General features: G+C 40.7%; 1 protein-coding gene across 1 annotated transcript; it reads left to right on the top strand.

The window, feature by feature from the left end:
* Window positions 1–635: 635 nt before the first annotated feature.
* Window positions 636–19,330, top strand: LAMP1 (lysosome associated membrane protein 1). Its single transcript, XM_014885124.2, has 9 exons — window positions 636–734; window positions 9,725–9,840; window positions 11,162–11,375; window positions 11,480–11,641; window positions 14,658–14,875; window positions 16,290–16,412; window positions 17,305–17,374; window positions 17,541–17,711; window positions 18,327–19,330. Exons 1-9 carry the CDS (start codon window positions 698–700, stop codon window positions 18,464–18,466), a joined length of 1,251 nt encoding a protein of 416 aa, XP_014740610.2. The 5' UTR covers window positions 636–697; the 3' UTR covers window positions 18,467–19,330.
* The last annotated feature ends 258 nt before the right edge of the window (window positions 19,331–19,588 follow it).

Raw genomic sequence — 19,588 nt, 5'->3', positions numbered from 1 at the left:
AGCCAGATACATGCTTCTGAGGTTTCAGATGAAGTAAGCGTATCCCTAACAATGTGGATAAGAGAGAGCATTGGATTACAAAGTGATCAAATGACCTAGGTTGCCCACCTCCATTACATCTCAGAATGTTTACAAACTATCTTAACCTTCTTTTCTAGTTTTCTCAAAAAAAAAAAGGGGGGTGGGGGATTTCTTAAAAACCATTAGACATCTGAAGTTATGTGAAATTTGCAATTTTTTTACTCATGCAAGCACACGTCAGTAACAGCCCGTTTTGTCTTGAATACATGTGACTCATATGTATACCTGGCTATATGGAAGTAAAAACTTCCAATGTTTTTATATAGCTGGGACTGAATTAATTCTCTGCGATGAGACTGTACTCAAGTTAGACTGCCTTTAGACTGAGTGGCACGAAGCATATTGCAGAGCAGTACAGAGCTCAGCTCGGCCACTGGCCCCCCAAAGTCACTGCCCCTCACGCCGCTCCCCCCGGCTCTCGCGAGATCCTGCCCTCGCTCACGGCCCGCAGCGCCGGCCGGCTCACGTGACGGGCGGGCCGGCCGCGTGACGTCAGCGGTCACATGACCGGCCGGGGCTGTCGCCAGAGCGCCCCGAGCGCGGAGCCGCCGCCGCCGTCCCCTGCCCGCCCTCGGCCCGTGCCCGCTGCCGCCGCGCCCCGTCCCCGCACCCCGACATGGCCCGGGGGCTGCTGGCGGCGGCCGCCCTGCTCGGTAAGGGGGGGGGACGCGGGCGGCCTGTGTGCTCGGCGGGCTGGCAGGGGGGGTCGCAGCGGCCTGAGGTGGCCCCGGGGCCGGCGGCGCTGGACGCGGCACCTGTAACTGGAGACCCGGCCGCTCGTCCGCTGCCGCCTGCTGTCGGCGTTCCCGGCTGCTGACTGACCCGCGGGGGCTCAAGGCTCTTTGGGGGCCGTCCCGCCCCCTCCCTGCGCCGGGCCCCTGTGGCCCCTGGAAGCCTCTGAGGGCCGCCCGAGGTACGAGGGCAGTGACGGACGAGAGGCGGCGGCTGCCGCGCTCGGCGCAGTGACCCGCGTTAGAGCCGGTCTGAGCACCTGCGTTGGATGTAGGGACAGCGCTCCGGGAAGAACCTGGAAACGCGCCGGGAGCACGAGGCGTGGAGACGCGGGAGCTACCGATGTCATTGCTAGGAAACAGCGCTTTTCTGTAGGGCATGTGGTGCTCCGTTGTTTAGTAGCTTTCTTCCTGCCATATCTTGAGTAAAATTAAAAGTGTCTGGAATAGAGAATTTTCAGTGTCTTGATGAGAAGGTTTGTTAGGGCGGCACAAGGCTGTTTTACGAGGAAGTGTGTCTTGCTTGTTTATTCACAACTACCTTGCCTTTGGTTTCTTGTCTTGAAAGCCACATCACACAACTCTGTCACGTTTCTGAGGTGTGGTTTTGGCAGCAAAGGAAGCTTGTTCAGCAGCTGGCCAAAATATTTCCCAAATAAAGTAGCAGTTGAGAATGCTTATCTGCCATCATTTTTGAGATAGAACAGTCTTTGCGACTCCTGTAACGTCTTTTGGGTTATCACCACTGACCGTACTTCAGTTTCACTGAGCCCAAAAGATGCCACTCGCAAAGGGCACTGAGCAGTTCAGATATCCAGCCCTCGTGAGCCAGTGTTGCAAGCACAGTGATTTACAGAGCTCCTTGACTTGCTTTTTAGGGCTGCCAGCTGAAGTGTCGTTGAACTGGTGTTATAGTGGGAATTACTTCGCTTATTTCTTTGATATCGTTATGGCTTAAATGAAGAATTGTTTTATAGTTTGCTTTCAAATCAGCTTTTGTGATTATGTGGTAGCATAGTTAATACCTTCAGTCCCTTCAGTAGTCTTCCTCAGCTTAATTGGCAGTTACAAACATCATTCGGTGCATTATCTTTGTCACTTTCTGGCATGTAAAATGTATTAGATTTCTGAGGCAGCAGAATAGTTTATTTTACCATAGAGTAACTATTTACTGATAGTCGGGACTTTGTACCAGTGTCTAGCAGCTTAGTAGCTGGGTGTTTCTGCGTAACTATATACTACAGTCTTTGGGGAGGATTTTGTGGTGCAAATAGAGACCCCTTTCTTGCTAGAGTGTGGGATTTGGGTTGTAGATGAGGGGAGAGGAATAAGAGATAATGATAATATATGGGCTGAAGTCTTCAGATATTTTAGCTCATTTGCAGCCTTGTAGTCATCTGCGTGAACACTGATTAGGATAAGGTCATGATCACAGGAGACTGAAAAATTAGCATGGGTGGGGCTAAGATGTGAAAACTTGTTTGGTGATGCCTTGACTTTCGGACAGCAGAATTTTTTTTTCCACCTGAATACCTCACCATACCTCAGTTACTGTTTCAGTTTTTTATTTAGATTGAGCAGCAAGCACTAAGCTGAATGTTTCATGTGTCAGCACTGAGCATTTTGTAATTAATTTCCTTGTTAACATCATATGGAATAAAGAAAAAATTTAGGTAGTATGTAGTACATGCAGGGAAAGGGGGCTATGGGAAATGGAAGTACCTTCCCTAAACTTAGCTGCTGCTTTTTGAAATACTGAGTAAGATGGTGCTTGTCTGTTGTTGAGCATGATGAGTCAGTTGGGTTCTGTGCCAAACCCAACAGAGCTGCTTGAGCTCTCTGAGATCTAGAGCACTCATACATTTTGTCATTACTGAAACACAGACACATCAGAGAACACTTTCCTGAAAATTTAAGATTAGAATCAGACATGGATTCAGTGTAGTGGATAAGTAATGAAGTGTTTGAGAGTTGCTGAAGGGAAAGTTAGTTTTTCAAGGTAGTGTGATGCCAGTTTCAGAGTCACTGATGCATAATCCACTGTTTCTATTGCACAACTCTAGGCCAGAAAGGAATTTCAAACCTTGCTACCAATGTAGAGATAGTTGAGAGAAACTTGATAATGAATTCTAGCCACTGAGCAATCTGGTGGTGAATTGGTTTTTTCAGGTTTGGCATTATCAGGTGTTTGGAACTGAGACCAGTATAACTTGGTTTTCACAAAGTCTAAGTGCTTGAATGTTGAGCAACTTTCAAAACATTGTTTTGCCAAATGCTGCCCTTGACATAGTGCTTGCTTGATAGCTGCTTGAAGTTTGTTGACACAGTCTCTAAGGATCTGAATTAGTGTGCCAGTCATCATGTGATGAGTTACTTAGTTTTGACTTCAACAGCTTTTCTGACTCGTGAAGTAACTTCTTACTTGCTGAGAACTCTGCAGATTCCCTGACATGGCCACTTTTGAAATATGTTTCCAAGGTTTCTGTTCAGGCTGACCAAGGAGTTTTATTTTTTGTGTAACCTGCTTCTACATTGTTCTGTAGCCATTAGGATGTTTTCTAATCAGTAGCAGATAACAAAATTAAGAATTGCCCCTAAGTGCAGAGGAACCTGACTCAAAGAAAAGATTGATATTCTGTTGCAACATTAACTGCTGTTGTTATCTCTGATAAGCCTTTGTAGGTCTCAAAGATAAAAGATTATTTCTAGCAGAAGGCACATCTCACTTTTGCTTGTTGCAGCTTCAACAGTTTGTCTTTGCTGTCAAGTCAGCCATGATTATTTGGAAATCCCTTGAGAAAGCTTGGTGCTGAAATGAATTTCTTGGTATGTGTTCTCTTAAGATTGGCAGAAGACACTTTTGGGCATGTGACTGGTGGAAATTACAACAGCTATTTGAACACTCCCTTGCATTATCTTGATTCTATATTGCATACTTTTAAATGTACCTTATGTTTTGGTAAATCAGGATTCCACAGTTCTTGGGCATCTGACTTCAAGATGGAGGACTGGTCTTAGTCCTTTCAGTCTTAGTATAACAGTTTCTTAGCCTTCTCTGTCTCTTGACAGCACCAATGATTATCAGTACTACTTTTTCTACTGCTAATTCCAAATGTGAGAGTCTTAGGTGCAACCTGTCATTAAGAGTACAGTTTAAATGTGCCTCAGCTCTGTGCAGTGGGTACTTGTTTACTCTCCAGTGTTCAGCCTTGAGCACAAAGTTCACAGTTAATACATTTGGTTTTCTTGTATTAACTTCTGATGGCATCTGTTTTCTTAACAAGAGTTCAGTCCATACAATATGGGAACACCTGTTATTTTACTTTCTTTGACAGGGTTAAGATCTACTCTGCAGGACTAGGAGAGTGGTTTTACTCAGGCAGTTAGTTTATTGCCTTATTTCCAATATCCTCTCTTCTGGGGAAGCTTTCTCTTTAAATTGTCACACAGTGCTCCTTTCTTCAAAACATTGTTTGGGGCTGGCAGCTGCCTTGAAGAATGTGTGTTAGTTGTGTGGTGTGATACAGCAGCACTAACCAGAGCCAGTGCAAAATGGACTTGTGTGAATGCTGAAAAGGCTTTGGCCAGGGGAGTTCAACTCTCCCAGTGTACTCATGCAATCAGTTGCTGTAGAGCTATCCCAAGACTTCCTTCCTCTAGATAGGCAGCCATAAAGAAGTTTCATGTGACTAAACTTGATGCAGTTGTGCAATTCTCTGGTCAAATGGCAGGTGCGTGGCTGTTAGATAGCCTTTCATTTTTAATGCTTTTGTACATGTATGTATTGGTTTATAAAGACAAAAGTTATTAATCTGCAAACTTGAATTGAAAAACAAAATGTTTACTGCCTTAATTGAAGTCAAGAATATCAAAACCATAATCTCAGATTGCATGTATTTATCTCTTGGTTGGCAAGGATGTATATCCTGGGCTGGATCAAGAATTTGATATAATCAGGTGCTGCACCTGCACAAGTGCAGCTGGTTCTGTTATCCCCTAAAGTACTCTCAGGCATCTTTGAATTAAGCTCTGTTCTTCCTTTCCAACCACTGTGTGTGTATTCTAGTGAGTCTAGTCTTGTCTTTTCCTGCCAGCTTTCCAGATAGCCAGCATTCAGTCTCATGTGCCTGTTGATGAAAGGTAAGTATAACTTACAATTTTATGGAGACATCTCGCCTCTTACAAAGTGTTTCCTACATCAAGCCTTTCAAGGGATTTTCCTGCTTTCAATTGTAACTGTCTTTTTCTTTCTGTGTTATCCCGAGGTGGTAAAGGTTCTGAACTATAAGGAAGTGATCTTGACTTGGTCTTCTGATAAAGGACTTGGATCTGGTGTCCCTCTGGAAGTAGTTGCATACATTAGAAGACAGAGTATTGTAGAAGAGCAGAAATCCTCAGGGATTCTATTCTCTGGCATAGATTTAGGAATTTAAAGTGGTGACTAAGGTTACCACTGTTAACAAAATGGCACTGAGATGACAGGATCATTCTGAACCATCAGAATGAGTAAATTACTGGGCAGTTTGATTAACATGGACAACAGAAAATAAACCTTCTTTAGATAATAACCAGCATTTCTTATCTCCTTGGATTAATGCCCCACAGATAGCAGTGTTCGCTGTGTTTGTCATCAGAACACCTGGGCAAAGGTGCAGGGCAACACATGAGTGCTGCAGCTTCGGTACAGAATGATGAAGTAGGGCTGGCTCCCTTACCCCAGAGTGCTGCTGCACTGTAATTCCAGGGTGGGCTGGAGCCGAGCAGAGCCTGAGTGTGACCAGGCTCTGGGATACTCTGAACCCTGTCACAGCACGTCCTGGGAGCTGGCAGCTGCACTGTGCTGCAGCCATGATTTTCCTCCTGAACACCATAGGCAGTCGATGGAACTGCAAACAGTCCCATCCACTGGATGGATATCTGCATGGCTTAAAGTACTGATGACACGGGATGTGTGCCGAGATGGATTTGTGTAGCTTGCTGCCCTTTTTTCCGAGAGGGAGAAAAATGCTGAAGAAATTTTTACTTATACAGGAAACATGATAAATAATAAGTAATAAATCCCAGATTATAGAGAAGTAGCTCTTGTATTTCCTTATTGTCAGTGTTCCATGTTTCTAATAAGAATTGGAGGCAAAGTAAATCATTAACTATAGTAACTGAAGTCCTCTTTGCAAGCAGATGGTGTACACAATTGCCATTAAATATGCTTGGTTTTCTAGTGCACAACAACCCTTCGTCTCTTTCCCTTAGTAGGTTTCCATTATACGGGAGAATAAATCAGAGGTAGCTGTATTTGACTAACAGGATTTCAGTTATAAGATTGAAACCTGGAAGCATGTGCTAGATTGTTCTGTTAGCTTTGTAGTTTTCAGCTTAAAACAAACAACTTTATGAGGTGGATTTCTTTAAGATAAATTGCTAGACAATCAAGGAAGTATTTGTTTTGTTTGATTTACTTATTTTATCTCAGGCTGTTAATATACTTCGGGTTTTTTTGTGGTAGATATGTTAAATAAAGAAGGATGCTGGATTTAATTCAAGCAACATCTCTAGTTGTTGCTTTAACAGTTACCTTAAGTGTTTTCTTGCATGAGACTGTAATTGCAGAAATGAGGTATAAAGTGAGAGATTGTCTTATGATTTTCAATTGAAAATATGCAGCTCGAATAAATATTATAAGCAGTCTTTTTTTTTGAACTTAATGGAATAAAAGGAAGCATCCGAACCAAATTAAATTTCTTTGGTATTAGTACATCTTTGGTAATTCCTTTACTAGTTATCAATAATGTAGTGTTTCCAGCCAAGTGAATAATGAACCTAACAGAATTTACATTTTGCTGTTGAAAGGCCTTGAACTGCTTAATTTAAATCTGAAGTACTGCACTTGCTGTGCTACAGATAGTTGTCACAGAGGGCTCCGCAGTTTATTAAGAGGAACATTTAAAGCCTAAAGTTAAGAATCTGGAGGTTGTATCAGTTTTTTGTGTTTAACTTCAAAGAATAATATTGTTCTGAGATGTATAAACAATATTTTCAATTTGTAGATTTGTCCTGATAGAGTTAAGCAGTACATTATGTAACTTTGTTAGAAATATTCCCAGGATAGATTGATTCAACATCAGTTTTCTTTTCTGTAGTCTTGACATTTTGACTGTAGGCTTGTAGTATTTGTGAGCTGGTGATGATTCATGCATTAATCACTACTTGACACTGAAACTGCCTTCACAAAACTCAACAGCTGCTTTCCTGCGAGCCTCAGCGAGCTATTCCTCTGCCTTAAACTGGCTGGAGCAGAGACCTTGTTTCCTTCAGTCTTTATTTGTTCTTCAGTTGTTTTTTTTTTTAATTTTTCTTTGCTCCCACGTCCCATACGTTTCACTTGGCTTCATCTGCATTCCTTCAAGACTTTGGGAGCAGATGATGCCGCAGCTCAGTTCTCTCTGATCACCATCCCTGTGAGTGTTGCCTTACTTGCAGTGAAACAGCTCTCGCCACTCCATCGAGGACAGCTCAGTGTCTCGTGCTGGATGCCTCTGTCTCATCGCTGAAACTGAAATCCAGCCACTGCTGAATATTTCTTAAGAAGGACTGGGGTTTTATAATATTTGTTCCACACTAATGAAATCAGGATTCATATACAAAAATCTAGTAGTTATGCAGGTGTTACTATTTAATGTTTATTCATGCCCCTTATTCTTTATTACTTAAACTTGCTGAGGATGATTTATCAGCTCTTCATTACCAGAATTTGTCTTCCATTTGATGCTTTCTGGTACCTCTGCATTGTCTGTTTTCTGAATCATTTGTAATGGATAGGTCTGTCATGTTTTCATTTAGGTCAGCAACATTTTTCTTAATTGTTTTTCTTTTCTTTCCCCTGCATTTCTTTTAAAAATTATTTTTCATTCATTCTTCTACTCTGTTATGTCATTATTTTTAGCTCCAAAATTGCTGAGATTTTAATAGCTATCAAACAAAGGGAGTCTGCATGCACACCGAAGGTTTTCATTCTATCACATTTTTCAGTCATAGTGTTAGTTCAAGGAGCAATGAATTCCTGTTCCCTGCCTCTACACTTTTCTGTGCTGTGCTAGAAATCTTCAGAAAAGTGTAGGCAGCTTGCTTTGGGGAAAACTAGTGCCTGCATGAAATGTAAACGAATTCCAGATGTAAATGCAAATTGAAGTAAACTTTGCAAATTGAAACTTCCATATGGATGAACATGTTTCTGATACTGCTCTGAATTGCAATAAATAACATTTCTTTGTGAATATGTGATCCTTAATGAACATATTATGCTGGACATAAAGGCAAAGGTAGGACAGTTTTCATTTGAAATAAGTTTTTTACTCTATCTGTTCTTAAGGTTTTTCATTCTTCTGTCTATCTCTGATTTCAAGTCTAGACTCTCCAAAAACTGGGTGAAGTTGAATGAATTCCAGTTTCAGCTTTGCCCTCTTTGGTGCTGGGAGAGGATGTGATGTTGCTAAGGGGAAGGCAACAAGGGGAAAATGCTTGCTGGGTGCCAGAGAAATAGTTTCCAATGTGTTCCTGCAACTGATGTGCCTTCTACTGAAGTCCAGCTGACAAAAGTCCAATTTTTCCTAATAATTGTCTTCATACAATTATACACACCATAGTTTGCAGTGAAAAGTTTTAAGATTTGTTTTTTTGAAAACTTCTCAGGGAGGGAAACTAGCTAATGGATAATCCCTCATCTGGATCTCTTTGCTATTATCAACAGTTGAATGGATTAGCACGTTCGACTCCTTAAAGTTTATTTGCTTGTGATAATGGCTTATGTCTTGCAGCTGTTTATTATCAGGTTTTCTGCAAGACTGAAGTTGTTGCGAATGCAAACTGATAAAGTGCTAGCATGAAAATGGTGCTTTTTGCAGTGAGGCTCACTTGGGGGGTGGTGGTGACAAATTGTGAATCTGAAAAAGAAAATGTTCTAAAATAAAGAAGTGGTCAGGTGCAGAAGCACTGTCAGGCATCCCTTGCCACAAATGAAGTAGGAGATAACCAGCTTTCCAGCTGTTTCCAGCCTGCCACAGTGTATGCCCCGTGTGCAGCTTTGTTGGCCGTGGGCACTGGTCACACCGCTGCCAGTCCATGCTGCCATCAGAAAGGATGGTTGTGTACTCCTCTTGCTGTGTGTTCTTGCCCTGTTAAGTTGGTACTTTGGGCAGTTGTACTCAGCGTGCTCTGAATGTAGATGCTGGAGCACAAGGGGCAGAAGAGCTTTTCTCAGCAGCTCAGTCTGAGTTTAGCTTAAACCAGTCAGGAAAACACAACCTCAGTCTGTGTCAAGGTCTTGACCTCTTCCTCCTCTAAAGTGTGGAGGGTGTGAGGACGGTAAAGAGAAGTTCTCCTGGCAAGGGTAGCATGCTCTATCATGCTGGTTTTGGCAGTGCCTTTGAAACATCTGCAGTTAATCCAGGCTTTCTAAATGCTGCATTCAGTGCATGTGCAGCTGAGTGTCCTGGTACAGCGGGAATGAAGGCTGCATGGTGTGCTGTGGGGGGAAGGCAGAGCGTTGGAGGCATGCAGGATCAAATAAACTAAGTCAGGTCTGGCTGAAGATGGTAAAATTGTTTCTGTGTATGGAGAACACTGAAGCTGCCTTGGACACTGACTGGTGTTTGTTGCATGTTTTTCTTATCTCTTAGGACCCAGCATGTCAACAGTTTTGGTTTGAGTGGCTTTGCATTTTTATGAATGGGGTGTTTAATTTGTCTTCTGTTTGTTAGTGACATTGAAGCTAATCTAGAGACTGTTAACCCCAAGTTTCCAAACTCAACTGATACTTAAGTTGTACTCCCAAAATGTACAGTTGTACTTACTGTCTCTTTGGGATTAAAAATGCAAATTTATGTGACACCAAGTTAACCACCTCTTATTTTTATCAGGCTTTTTACAGGCTTCCTCTTCATTTGAAGTGAAAGATGCAAGTGGTAAGGTCTGCATAATTGCTGATTTGACAGTAGCCTTCTCAGTGGAATACAAAAACAAGGGGCAAAAAGAGGTAAGGGCAGTGAGTATCTTACTGCTTGTCATTTATTAGTATTTTTTGTATTTATAAGATATGTGGTATCTTTGCACGTGTGCAGTATTTAAACTTTCACCGAGTATCTATGCATGAAAAGCTGCTTCAGCAAAGGTTTTTACTCTCCCAGTCGGTTGCATCAGCTTTTCTTTACTACGGATGCTTCTAATTAAACGGCAAGGTTGAGGCTGCCTGAAACAATTACAAACAAAACGTGTGAAATTACCTTTGTGACTGATATTCCACACGTGTCCTGTTGATAACTGAAATGGCTTTCACTGGAACTTTAAAGGCAAAAAAAATACTACCAGTTCTCTTTTGATAACTTGGTCACACTCACATGGACTAAATCTGAACTGAAACAGGCTGTTGACATGTAGCTTTTGAAATTTTTAAACTCTGAAAACCTTCTTACTTAGCAAATCTCTAGATTTCAGTGTATCTATGACTAGTGCAATGCTTACAAATTGTTTCATATTAACAGCAAAAGCTTGTTAGTGGAAAATTAAGAATTTGCCTTAACAAATAAGTTTTGGGGGTTTTTGTATCCTTACTACTGAATAGGAATTGGGGATTATTTATAGTCATATTGCAGTTTTGTGTTGTTGAAGTTGATTTTTTTCCCTAGCCATCAGTGTAATACAAAGTTAAAAAAATCCTACTACTTTACCATTGGTGCACTTGCTCTGTGTGATTTGAGCTGAGCTTTATATTGTATAATCCATGTTTTCAGTGGTGCTGATAGTCTGAAATCCTGGTATATGTATGTGTTTACATTCAGAACTGACTTATTTCAAAACATACTTTTGTCTGTTTCTTCTTGTAAGCAGTAAGCTCAGAACTTCCCAGAAAATGTATTGGTCTTCAGATATCACATTTCTTCATCATGTGTAATAAACTCCAAATATTACAGCCAGTGTGATGTAGGATGTACCATTCACTTTTGTTCTTGCTCAGTTGTACTACAAAAAGCAAAGCTTAAATTCTCTCATTTTTCACATGTCCAGAGTTTGCCAGATTTGATTCTTGCAGTACAGAAGTACCTGCAAATTCATATTGCTGGTTTAGGAAGAAAAAAAGTCTTAAGAGGTGCTGTCAGAATGTACTGTTTTGTCCTCCAGTTTCAGAGAGGAAGATTCTCAGACTTGAATGCCAGTAACATGCTGCTTGCTATATACTGGTATATAAGTAGACATCTTACAGTATATATTAATGTCTGCTGTATGTTTGTAACAGTTTCATAGGGTATTTTAAAAGCTGTGAGGAAAAGCTTACATGTATTTTATTTTCTACCCCACAGTTTGTACACTTTTTCCTTCCACAAAATGCGTCAGTAGCTTCACAGAGCTCATGTGGTAAAGGCAACGGATCTCATCCAGTTCTGGTATTGGATTTTGGAGCAGGACATTCGTTAAGCCTGAATTTCTCAGAATCTGCAGACAAGTACCAAGTTGAAGAGTTAGTTTTCCACTACAATCTGTCAGATGCAACTTTATTCCCAAATTCAACTGCAGGTAAAATGAAAACTTCCTGTTATTATTGTGAAACCTTTCCAGGTGTAATACTGAGTCCTTTCTTTAAATACTGGTACATCCTAATGTAATGTATCTTTTTACAGGAGACATGAAGACTGTGTCACATAAAAATATTATTCAGGCACCTATGGGCACAAAATACAGGTGCATCAACTCCAAGCACATCAATATGAAGAATGTGAATGTTACTTTTAGCAATGTCACTTTGGAAGCCTATCTCACAAATGGCACTTTAAGTGTGAACAGTAAGTATCTTGTAACAGAAAATGTACTTGATGAGCTAATATCTCCAATAATAGGTTATTTCTTTTTAAGTCCTGACTAATCATATTTAAGGTGGATACAGGCTGCATCTGAAACTCTGATAACAGCATCTTTTCAAATGAATGGACTTGCTTCAGGTTTTCTCTGTAGGATGTCGGGTTCCATGGCTAGGGGATAGTGCCCTGGGTTCCCATGGGTATTGTACTGGGCTCTTCATGAGTATGGATGTTAAACACATGCTGCAGTAGGTCAAGTGGGCACAAGGCCAAAATCCTAGTTTAAGAAGTATCTGATAACTTCCAAGCAGTATGGCCTCTACCAAAGTAATTTTAACTAGTTAGCCTGCTCTGGGGAAAATCAGTGAAATAATAACAGACAGTAGAGAATTGGTCTGTAGAGAGCAGAAATGTACATTTTCCTACAGGAGGTTTTTCTCTTTCATGCACAATCACAGAGTCATGTTCTTATCCTGATTGCTTTTGAATCCACAAAATACTTTTGTATTGAAAAGTAGTGTGGAATTTTACTTCAAATTATTAAAAGCAAATTACTTCGTGGTGTGTTCATGTCCTTTGCTTTTGTGGCAGCAGTCCTCAAACACAAAAGAGCCGTATAAACTGTATAAACACCCATGCTGTCTTTAGGAGTGATAAGTCTTTGCCTTACTTTTAGAGTCTTCATCTTCCCTGGGAAATATAGAACTTTTATTTAGCTGTTAAACACATTTATGCGCCTGCTAAGTTGAAGCAAAAACTAGGGTAGCCAGTGCTAGCATGGAATGGATACAATGAACAAGTGCCTTCTACTGGGGTATCTCTACCTTGTCCCATTTGTGTGAAAAATACCTTTTCTGATGCATGATAATAGTGGCACTGACTTATTTTATGACTGCTTCACATGACTGGCTCAGATTTGTATGTATCTTTTCCTTGATCAAACTTTTCCATTCAGTGAACTAGTTGGGAGTAAAAATGTGTACTTACATTTATGCTTAAAAAAGCCCACACCAGACCCTGATTTCTATTACTGCAGCCTTCAGAACTATATATTTTTTAAAATTATGAGACTTTGATCTAATTGTTTTACCGGGTAAGTATGATAAGTGATCATTTATCAGCAGGCTCAAACATAAGACGTGATACTGGGAAAAGCTGACTTTTAATTTCTTCAAAACTTCTATAAAATCTTCCTACTGTGTAATACTTTTCTTTTTCAGACCTTAAGATCTGCTCTTATATAGTCCTCTGGTTCCATTCTTGTAGGTTTGAGCCCTCCCCTGTCCCTTAGGCAGCTAGTTATTGAACTTTAGATCTGGAATTTTTCCCTATTTTTTTCTCTGAAAATCTTTAATGAAAGGATATTACTGTTGGTGATCTGTACAAGGCTCACTAAAGGGAAGAAGGGTCAATATTCAGTGCACCTGCATAAATAGAAATTGTGACTTCTATCAATGTACTAGAAGTTAGTGACTGAGGGGATGGTAGTGGTTATCTGCAGCTCTGAAGGGTAGACTCCCATTTTCTCTCTGTTGGTAGTTTTGCCAGCTGCTTTCCTGTAACTGTCAAGAAAAGACGAAAGAATTTGTCTCATATTTTGATCTGTCCTGAAGAGCTACTAGAAACTGCTCTAAATTAGTTCATTAAAAATAATGTATCAAAACTCCAACTAGGCTAAACTTCTACTCAATGCAATTCGGTTGTTTCCATCTCTGCCAACTTAAATAAGAGCCTCTCTGTGTTGAGGTCCTGAGATACAGGGTAATTCTCCACTGAAGTATCCAGAAAGCTGCTTTTTGGTTTGTTAGGAAATGATTGCATTTTGGGATCAGACCAGTATCAGCCTGCAAAATACAGGATCACTCCTCCTTCATCCACCTTCATTATGCTCTTGGGCTTTCCAGAAGTGGAGTAAAAATAGGAAAACATGTTATGCTGGAGTGTGACTTCAGATGGTGTGATTAGAGTTCCTCTTTCTGAGCCATAATCAAAAGTTAAGCTGCTGTTTAAGGCTATTTATTTATTAGGTGTCTTGTATCTGCAAGATATGTATGTATTAAATTTTAGAAGTAGGCCCTTTGAGTCAGAGTTGATTGTCACTGCAGTTGCAGTTGTCCTTAAAAAGTTGCAAGTTGTTATCCCTGGCATGTGGAGATGACCTTGGCTTGGAACATGGAAGCCTCTACTTTAGTAATGTCTTTGTTATGACCTTTGGTTTTGGCTTAGATGTTCAATGCAGGAGCCTTCTTGGCTCCTAGATCAAGTTAAGATCTTGCTGCCACGTTTCTAAGTACTCTGGCAAATAAATCAGAGTCGCTGTTCTCTTGGAAGTTGCTGCTAGACTGGATGAAAAGAGGTGAACTTGCACACCTTCACAGCCTTGTTAACCCTGTGGAGGGTGGCTCCTCGTGCAGGGCTGAAGGGAGGATGAATGTGAGAGGATGCAGCAAAAAACTTGGCATTAGAAGCAGTGTCTTAGAATCTCCTTGTTAAGGACAGAAGAGCCACAGCAATATCTTAAGGCTACTCTGGGTATTGCCAGAATAATGAGAGTGAGGGGAAGAGAACACATCTCCTGGGGACTACTTTGAACAGTGAGCAGGAAAATTGTTCCTCTGCTTTTCCCACATAAGTGCCCAAAGTGAGGGGTAGAGATCCCCGCCTGGCTGTGAACAGATAGCAGGAACACTGGCTCTGTCAGATTTATCCTGACCCGATGGCAAAGCGAAATGAGGGATGTGAATTGAAAGAGTGGATGTGGTCACCATGAACTTCAGTAAATTACCAGCAGAGGTGTTGTTTTTGTGTGCCAGTCTTTAAAAGGGTCTCAAACTTTGCAGCAAGAGTTTAGGTCATGCTTTACCATTGTATTTCTGAGCTTTTATTATCTTCTATTAGGAAAAAAGCTACTTGAAATTGCATCTTTCTTTTTGTCTAAGATTAAAAAGGCAGATCATCTCACAGCTTCATAATGATAATTACTGTTTTCCTTTGTCTGCAGAGACAGAATGTGCTGAAGATAAGATCTCTACTACTACTATAGTGCCTACAACTCCTAAACACACTACTAGCCAGGTTCCAACAACTAGCCCAGCACCAACATCATCACCCCCAAATCCTGAAGTTGGTAAATACAATGTGACTGGTCCAAATGGAACCTGTGTACTTGCCTACATGGGCTTACAGCTTAATATCACCTATCCAAAAAAAGATGAAAAGGTACATTTTGATTTTTGGTTCTTCAAAGCCTTCAAATTTCTTCTTTGGGGAAGACTTGGTAAATTATTATAAGCTAACTTTTCTTTAAAAAGCCCAGGTGTTTGTGTTCATCCATCACTATCCTCTATTTAAATTGCTTAACCTGGTCTAGACTAGTGACATTTCAAACACTTGAACTGAATGTGGTTCTTAAGGATTTTTTCATTCACTAAAAGCAGTATTAAGCTTGTCTGTTGAATCCAGGAAGTGTATATATGGTCATTTAAGAGAAGTAGTAAAAATTACCAATATATGAGTAGGGGAATCCTGTTATCAAAGTCGCAATTGAAACAAGATTTTTAAACTTAAATAAAATACAGAAATTTGTCCTGAGGCACAGAAAGAGCAAATGACTAGTAGAAGGGAAAATTACTACTGTAAAACTGGACAGGCTTGTGACTTAATTACCTTCCAGCCAGCACTGAAGACTTTTGGGTTTGACTTTGATGCTTAAAAGCTACTTAACAGCTGATTTTAATAGTAAAAAAAAAAATAAAATAAAAGGTTTATGTAAGATCCAGCCCTGGCACAGGTTCTTTGCCTCCTATTGGTGCAGGGCCCGGCTTGCCAGCCCTATGGACAAACCCAGAGTCCCAAAGGGTCTGTTGAATCCCCCCAGTAGGAAACAGTGGTGTTGCAAAAGGAACTACTGCATTTATTTATGATGTTGATGACTGTAAGGTAAATCATGAGCACTTATAGCTGGTGTATGGCTGCTTGTTATGGTGGTAGCTGTGTTTTAGCCACTTTAATTGTGTAAAATTTCCTGATTCTGGTGTTCTGCTTCTGGTGGAACTGCTGATTTTTAGTGTAATGACCATTGAGGAGGTGGCAGGTAGGTTTTCTGGTCACATGAGGATCAGCTAAGAGCTAATGAAAGGGTTTCTATTTAATTGTTTGGCAAGTGCATTTAACCTACACCCTTCTGCAGATGCAAGACAGTATAAAATCGTGAACCATGGACAAAACTAAAACATTTTGAATGGAAATGACATGCAAGATGATTGTGCTGACAGGTGGTCCCCTTCATTGCTTCTACCTTATATCAAAGCAGTATTTTATAGCATCTTGCCCTCTGTGTAGTGTGGTGGTTCTTGATGTTTTTCCTTATGCTGCAAGGACCAAAGCAGTTCGTGTGGAAAAAGCAGTGGGTTCTTGGCTGCAGCCAGTCAGGGTTGCAGAAAGCTTTGTTAGATGTGCCCTTAGTTGTCTGTCAGCCTGGTAACTCGGGTGCACCCTGAAATGTGCGCACAGATCTGCCCTGGTGGGTGGAACATAGGGCAAACACGAGACACAAGCCAGCTACACCTCCACTGTGGGTATGGTGATGTGCTCAGCCTCTTCAAGTGTCATAATTGCTCCTCTCCTCTCACAGATGGGTTTGGATTTGCTGAATTTCATACCACGTAATACAACTTATTCTGGGAGATGCGAGAATACATTTGCCCTGTTGAACCTGACTTTTGAGAAAACAAAGATTGTCTTCCACTTTGTATTGGTAAGAATCTCTGCACCAAGCATGTATGGCCTGCAGGACTTTCCATGTGGGAAAACTAACTGGGGCAAATGCAAGAGGAGAAAAAACAGCTACAGGAAGGGGAGTAACTAGTTCCTTTGGTTTTAGTACAGGATTTTGTGGGTTTTATGCTTGGTAACCACTGTGTGAAAAGAGTACGTTTATGTATATATACACACATATTTGTGCACAGAAAAGTATTTTGTTTAGAGAGGGAACTTCCTTGAAGATTGTGTTGCTTACTCTTTTAGGCTTCTTGCAGAAACTGGGAGCAGCCTGTGACAAGTAGGCATCTCATCTAATTTTAAGCCTGGAGCTGGATTTAAGTCCTCATTAATATTCTGTGTACAGCCCAAAGGCTAAGTATGCTTGTCTTCTGGTCTCCAATAATGGCTGGGAGCTCTCTTTCCCACAGTCCTGCCCCAGGTGCTGTATTGGAGTTGTGTACCTTCGAGGACTGAATCCACTGTTTGTCAGAGCTTCATGCTTCTTTTAATGCTAATCACCTTCAGCTGTTACTGTTAGATGACTCTACAGCTCTGTGGGGTACCAAGTTCACTGCAAGTAGGCTGCTTAAGCAATGGGTGGGACTATGCCTGCAGTGTGGAAGTCAAATCAACAGTTCGGGGGTGACAAGGCCCTTTTCTCTGCCTCTTTGCCCTCTCACAAAATCATCTTCCTTAAGGTGCATGCTTTATGTAGCTAAAGTCCAGCTGAACACCTCCTCTGGGTGCTAATCCCATTTGTCATCTACATTTTATAAACCTTTCTCAAAATGCATGTAGAATGGAACCTGAACAGCTTATGTTGTACATCATCATCTTAAATGACAACTACTGATTGTTGGTTTGTTTGTTTGTTGGTTTTTTTTAAGAATGCAAGTGCTGAAAAATTCTTCCTGCAAGGTGTGAGTGTAAGAACGACCCTGCCTTCTGAAGCAAAAAGTAAGGACTTCTAAGAAATCTACTGTCTGTGATAACTTCTGTAAATAGGATAGCCTGCATTAAATAATGTATGAGAAATGTTTGGGATGAGTGTATCAAATTGCAGCTCTATGAGCTTACAGCTCCTGCTCTTCAGATTTATATAGTAAGACTTTCTCTTACACAGATCCAAAATTTGAAGCATCAAACAACAGCATGAGTGAGCTGAGAGCTTCAGTAGGGAACTCCTACAAGTGCAGTTCTGAGGAGAATCTGCAGGTCACGGACCAAGCCCTTGTCAATATATTTAATGTTCAGATCCAGATTTTCAAGATTGATGGAGACAAATTTGGGCCAGGTAAGAGGTTTGCATTTGGCAGCCCCTGTCAGATACAGGATCTGTGAAGTATCCTTCGGTATAAATATAACATTTTGTAGTCAAATGTCAGCTTGTGGGTGCTATGCTTAGTCTCTGCATGCCCCGCTACAGATGGATGTGGGAGCTGATTGAGATGTCCGAGTTGAGGCTAGTGTGAGAAGTGTGTAAAAAGCCTTGAAACAACTTGGACTTGTTCCTGATGTTTCAGAGATGAGTTAAGGAAGGGTGCTACCTTTCCCTCCAAACTGTGTGCAGACAGTTGTGTGAAAGGGGCAAACCTGTCCTTTGTGACTATGATGAAAGCAAAATGACTGTGGGAAGGGTCACATGGATATTTATGATGGCTAAATTTGTGTATAATTAACAGTTCCTGAGGAGGAAACAATCAGTATAATCTCCATATTGTGTATACAGCTGGTACTAGAAAGACTTCATCGTGAATGATCATAGCTAGTGGACTTGGCTTCCTTTTCATTGTTGGCAAGCTAGCTGGGCCAGTTTTATCTATGTGCTGAGAGCAGAATGCTGAAGTTCTGGATGTAGCCATCTGTTGGTGCACTAGTACTTAATATGGATCTTTTTCTCTCTCTTCAGTGGAAGAATGTCAACTGGATGAAAATAACATGCTGATCCCTATAATAGTTGGTGCAGCCCTTGCTGGTCTTGTTCTAATTGTCTTGATTGCTTACCTGATTGGCAGAAAGAGGAGCCATGCTGGATATCAAACAATTTAATTAATTGCACTAAAATCCAGCATAGATGAACAGCAATTGCAAGAGGCTGGGGGAGAAAAATCCCCCTTCGTTTCCCCTGAACTGGTTGATATTGTAAGGTAACATCTTTTCTTGCAAATTGCTTCTTTAAAGTCTGCTTTATTAAATGTGAAATCATCTTGCAGCATTTAACTATGCACAAAAATAACTTCTGAAGATTCTGGTGTTTAATTTTGCTAACTAGTTTTAATATTTACCCACTTAGAAACAAGCTAAAAGTTTTTAAGGGTGGATTTTTGGAATTGGCATAAGATCATGTCAGCTACAGATTCCAGAGAGGGATGTTGCTAACTCTCACTCAATTTCAGAACTTTTAACAAAGGGAAAAGGTTCATTATTTGCACCGCTGCCACTGAGCGATGATAAGTATACTGATGATGCGTTTGAAAAAATGTAGTAACAACTGACAAAATTGAAATCTAAAATCTGAACTTCACCTTGTCTCTTAGGTGTGTATTTTTTACTAAGCTTTAAACTCAATGCCTGGCACATGCAGGGTGTGAACGACGCAATACTCAAACCTTACAGGAACTCTTTATGATTGGACAACTCCCCTGTTTGATATTTTTGATGCTATGCCAGCTCGTTAGGAGCTGGTACTTTTTTAAAATGGGTGTTATTTTTATTTACTTTTTTTTGTAAAGTGATTTCAGTCTATTCTGTTGGAAGGTTCAGAGAGATCCTGTTACTGCACATGTGTACAATATAGATTTCAATCTGCTGATTCTATTGCTTTAAACTTGGCTGGGGGGTTGTACACTTTAAGGATCAGTTCTTATGTATGCATTGCCTGTAACAATGCTAATAAAGACTTTTTTTTCTGTATTTCTTTGTACTGCTGATCACTCTTAAAACCATTTCTTGACCATTTATTGAGGGCTGAAGTTATGGTTTGGCTATACTTGGAAACCTTCAAACATTCTTTAGTGTGGAGTTAAACAAGTGCTTAAGTTTTTTCTTTGTGGCACAAAGGAAAACCTTAACTGTGTGTGTGTGTTGGAATCAGGTTCGTTTTGCACTTTGTGTTTGGAAACAAGAAAAGCTATGTGTTGGTAACCTGAGACCTGGAGAAGTTAACTCTTC

This window comes from Sturnus vulgaris, chromosome 2 (genome assembly GCF_052056855.1).
Source record: "Sturnus vulgaris isolate bStuVul1 chromosome 2, bStuVul1.hap1, whole genome shotgun sequence".
NCBI classification, from domain to species: Eukaryota; Metazoa; Chordata; class Aves; order Passeriformes; family Sturnidae; genus Sturnus; species Sturnus vulgaris.
This window is presented reverse-complemented; position numbering and strand designations above follow the sequence as displayed.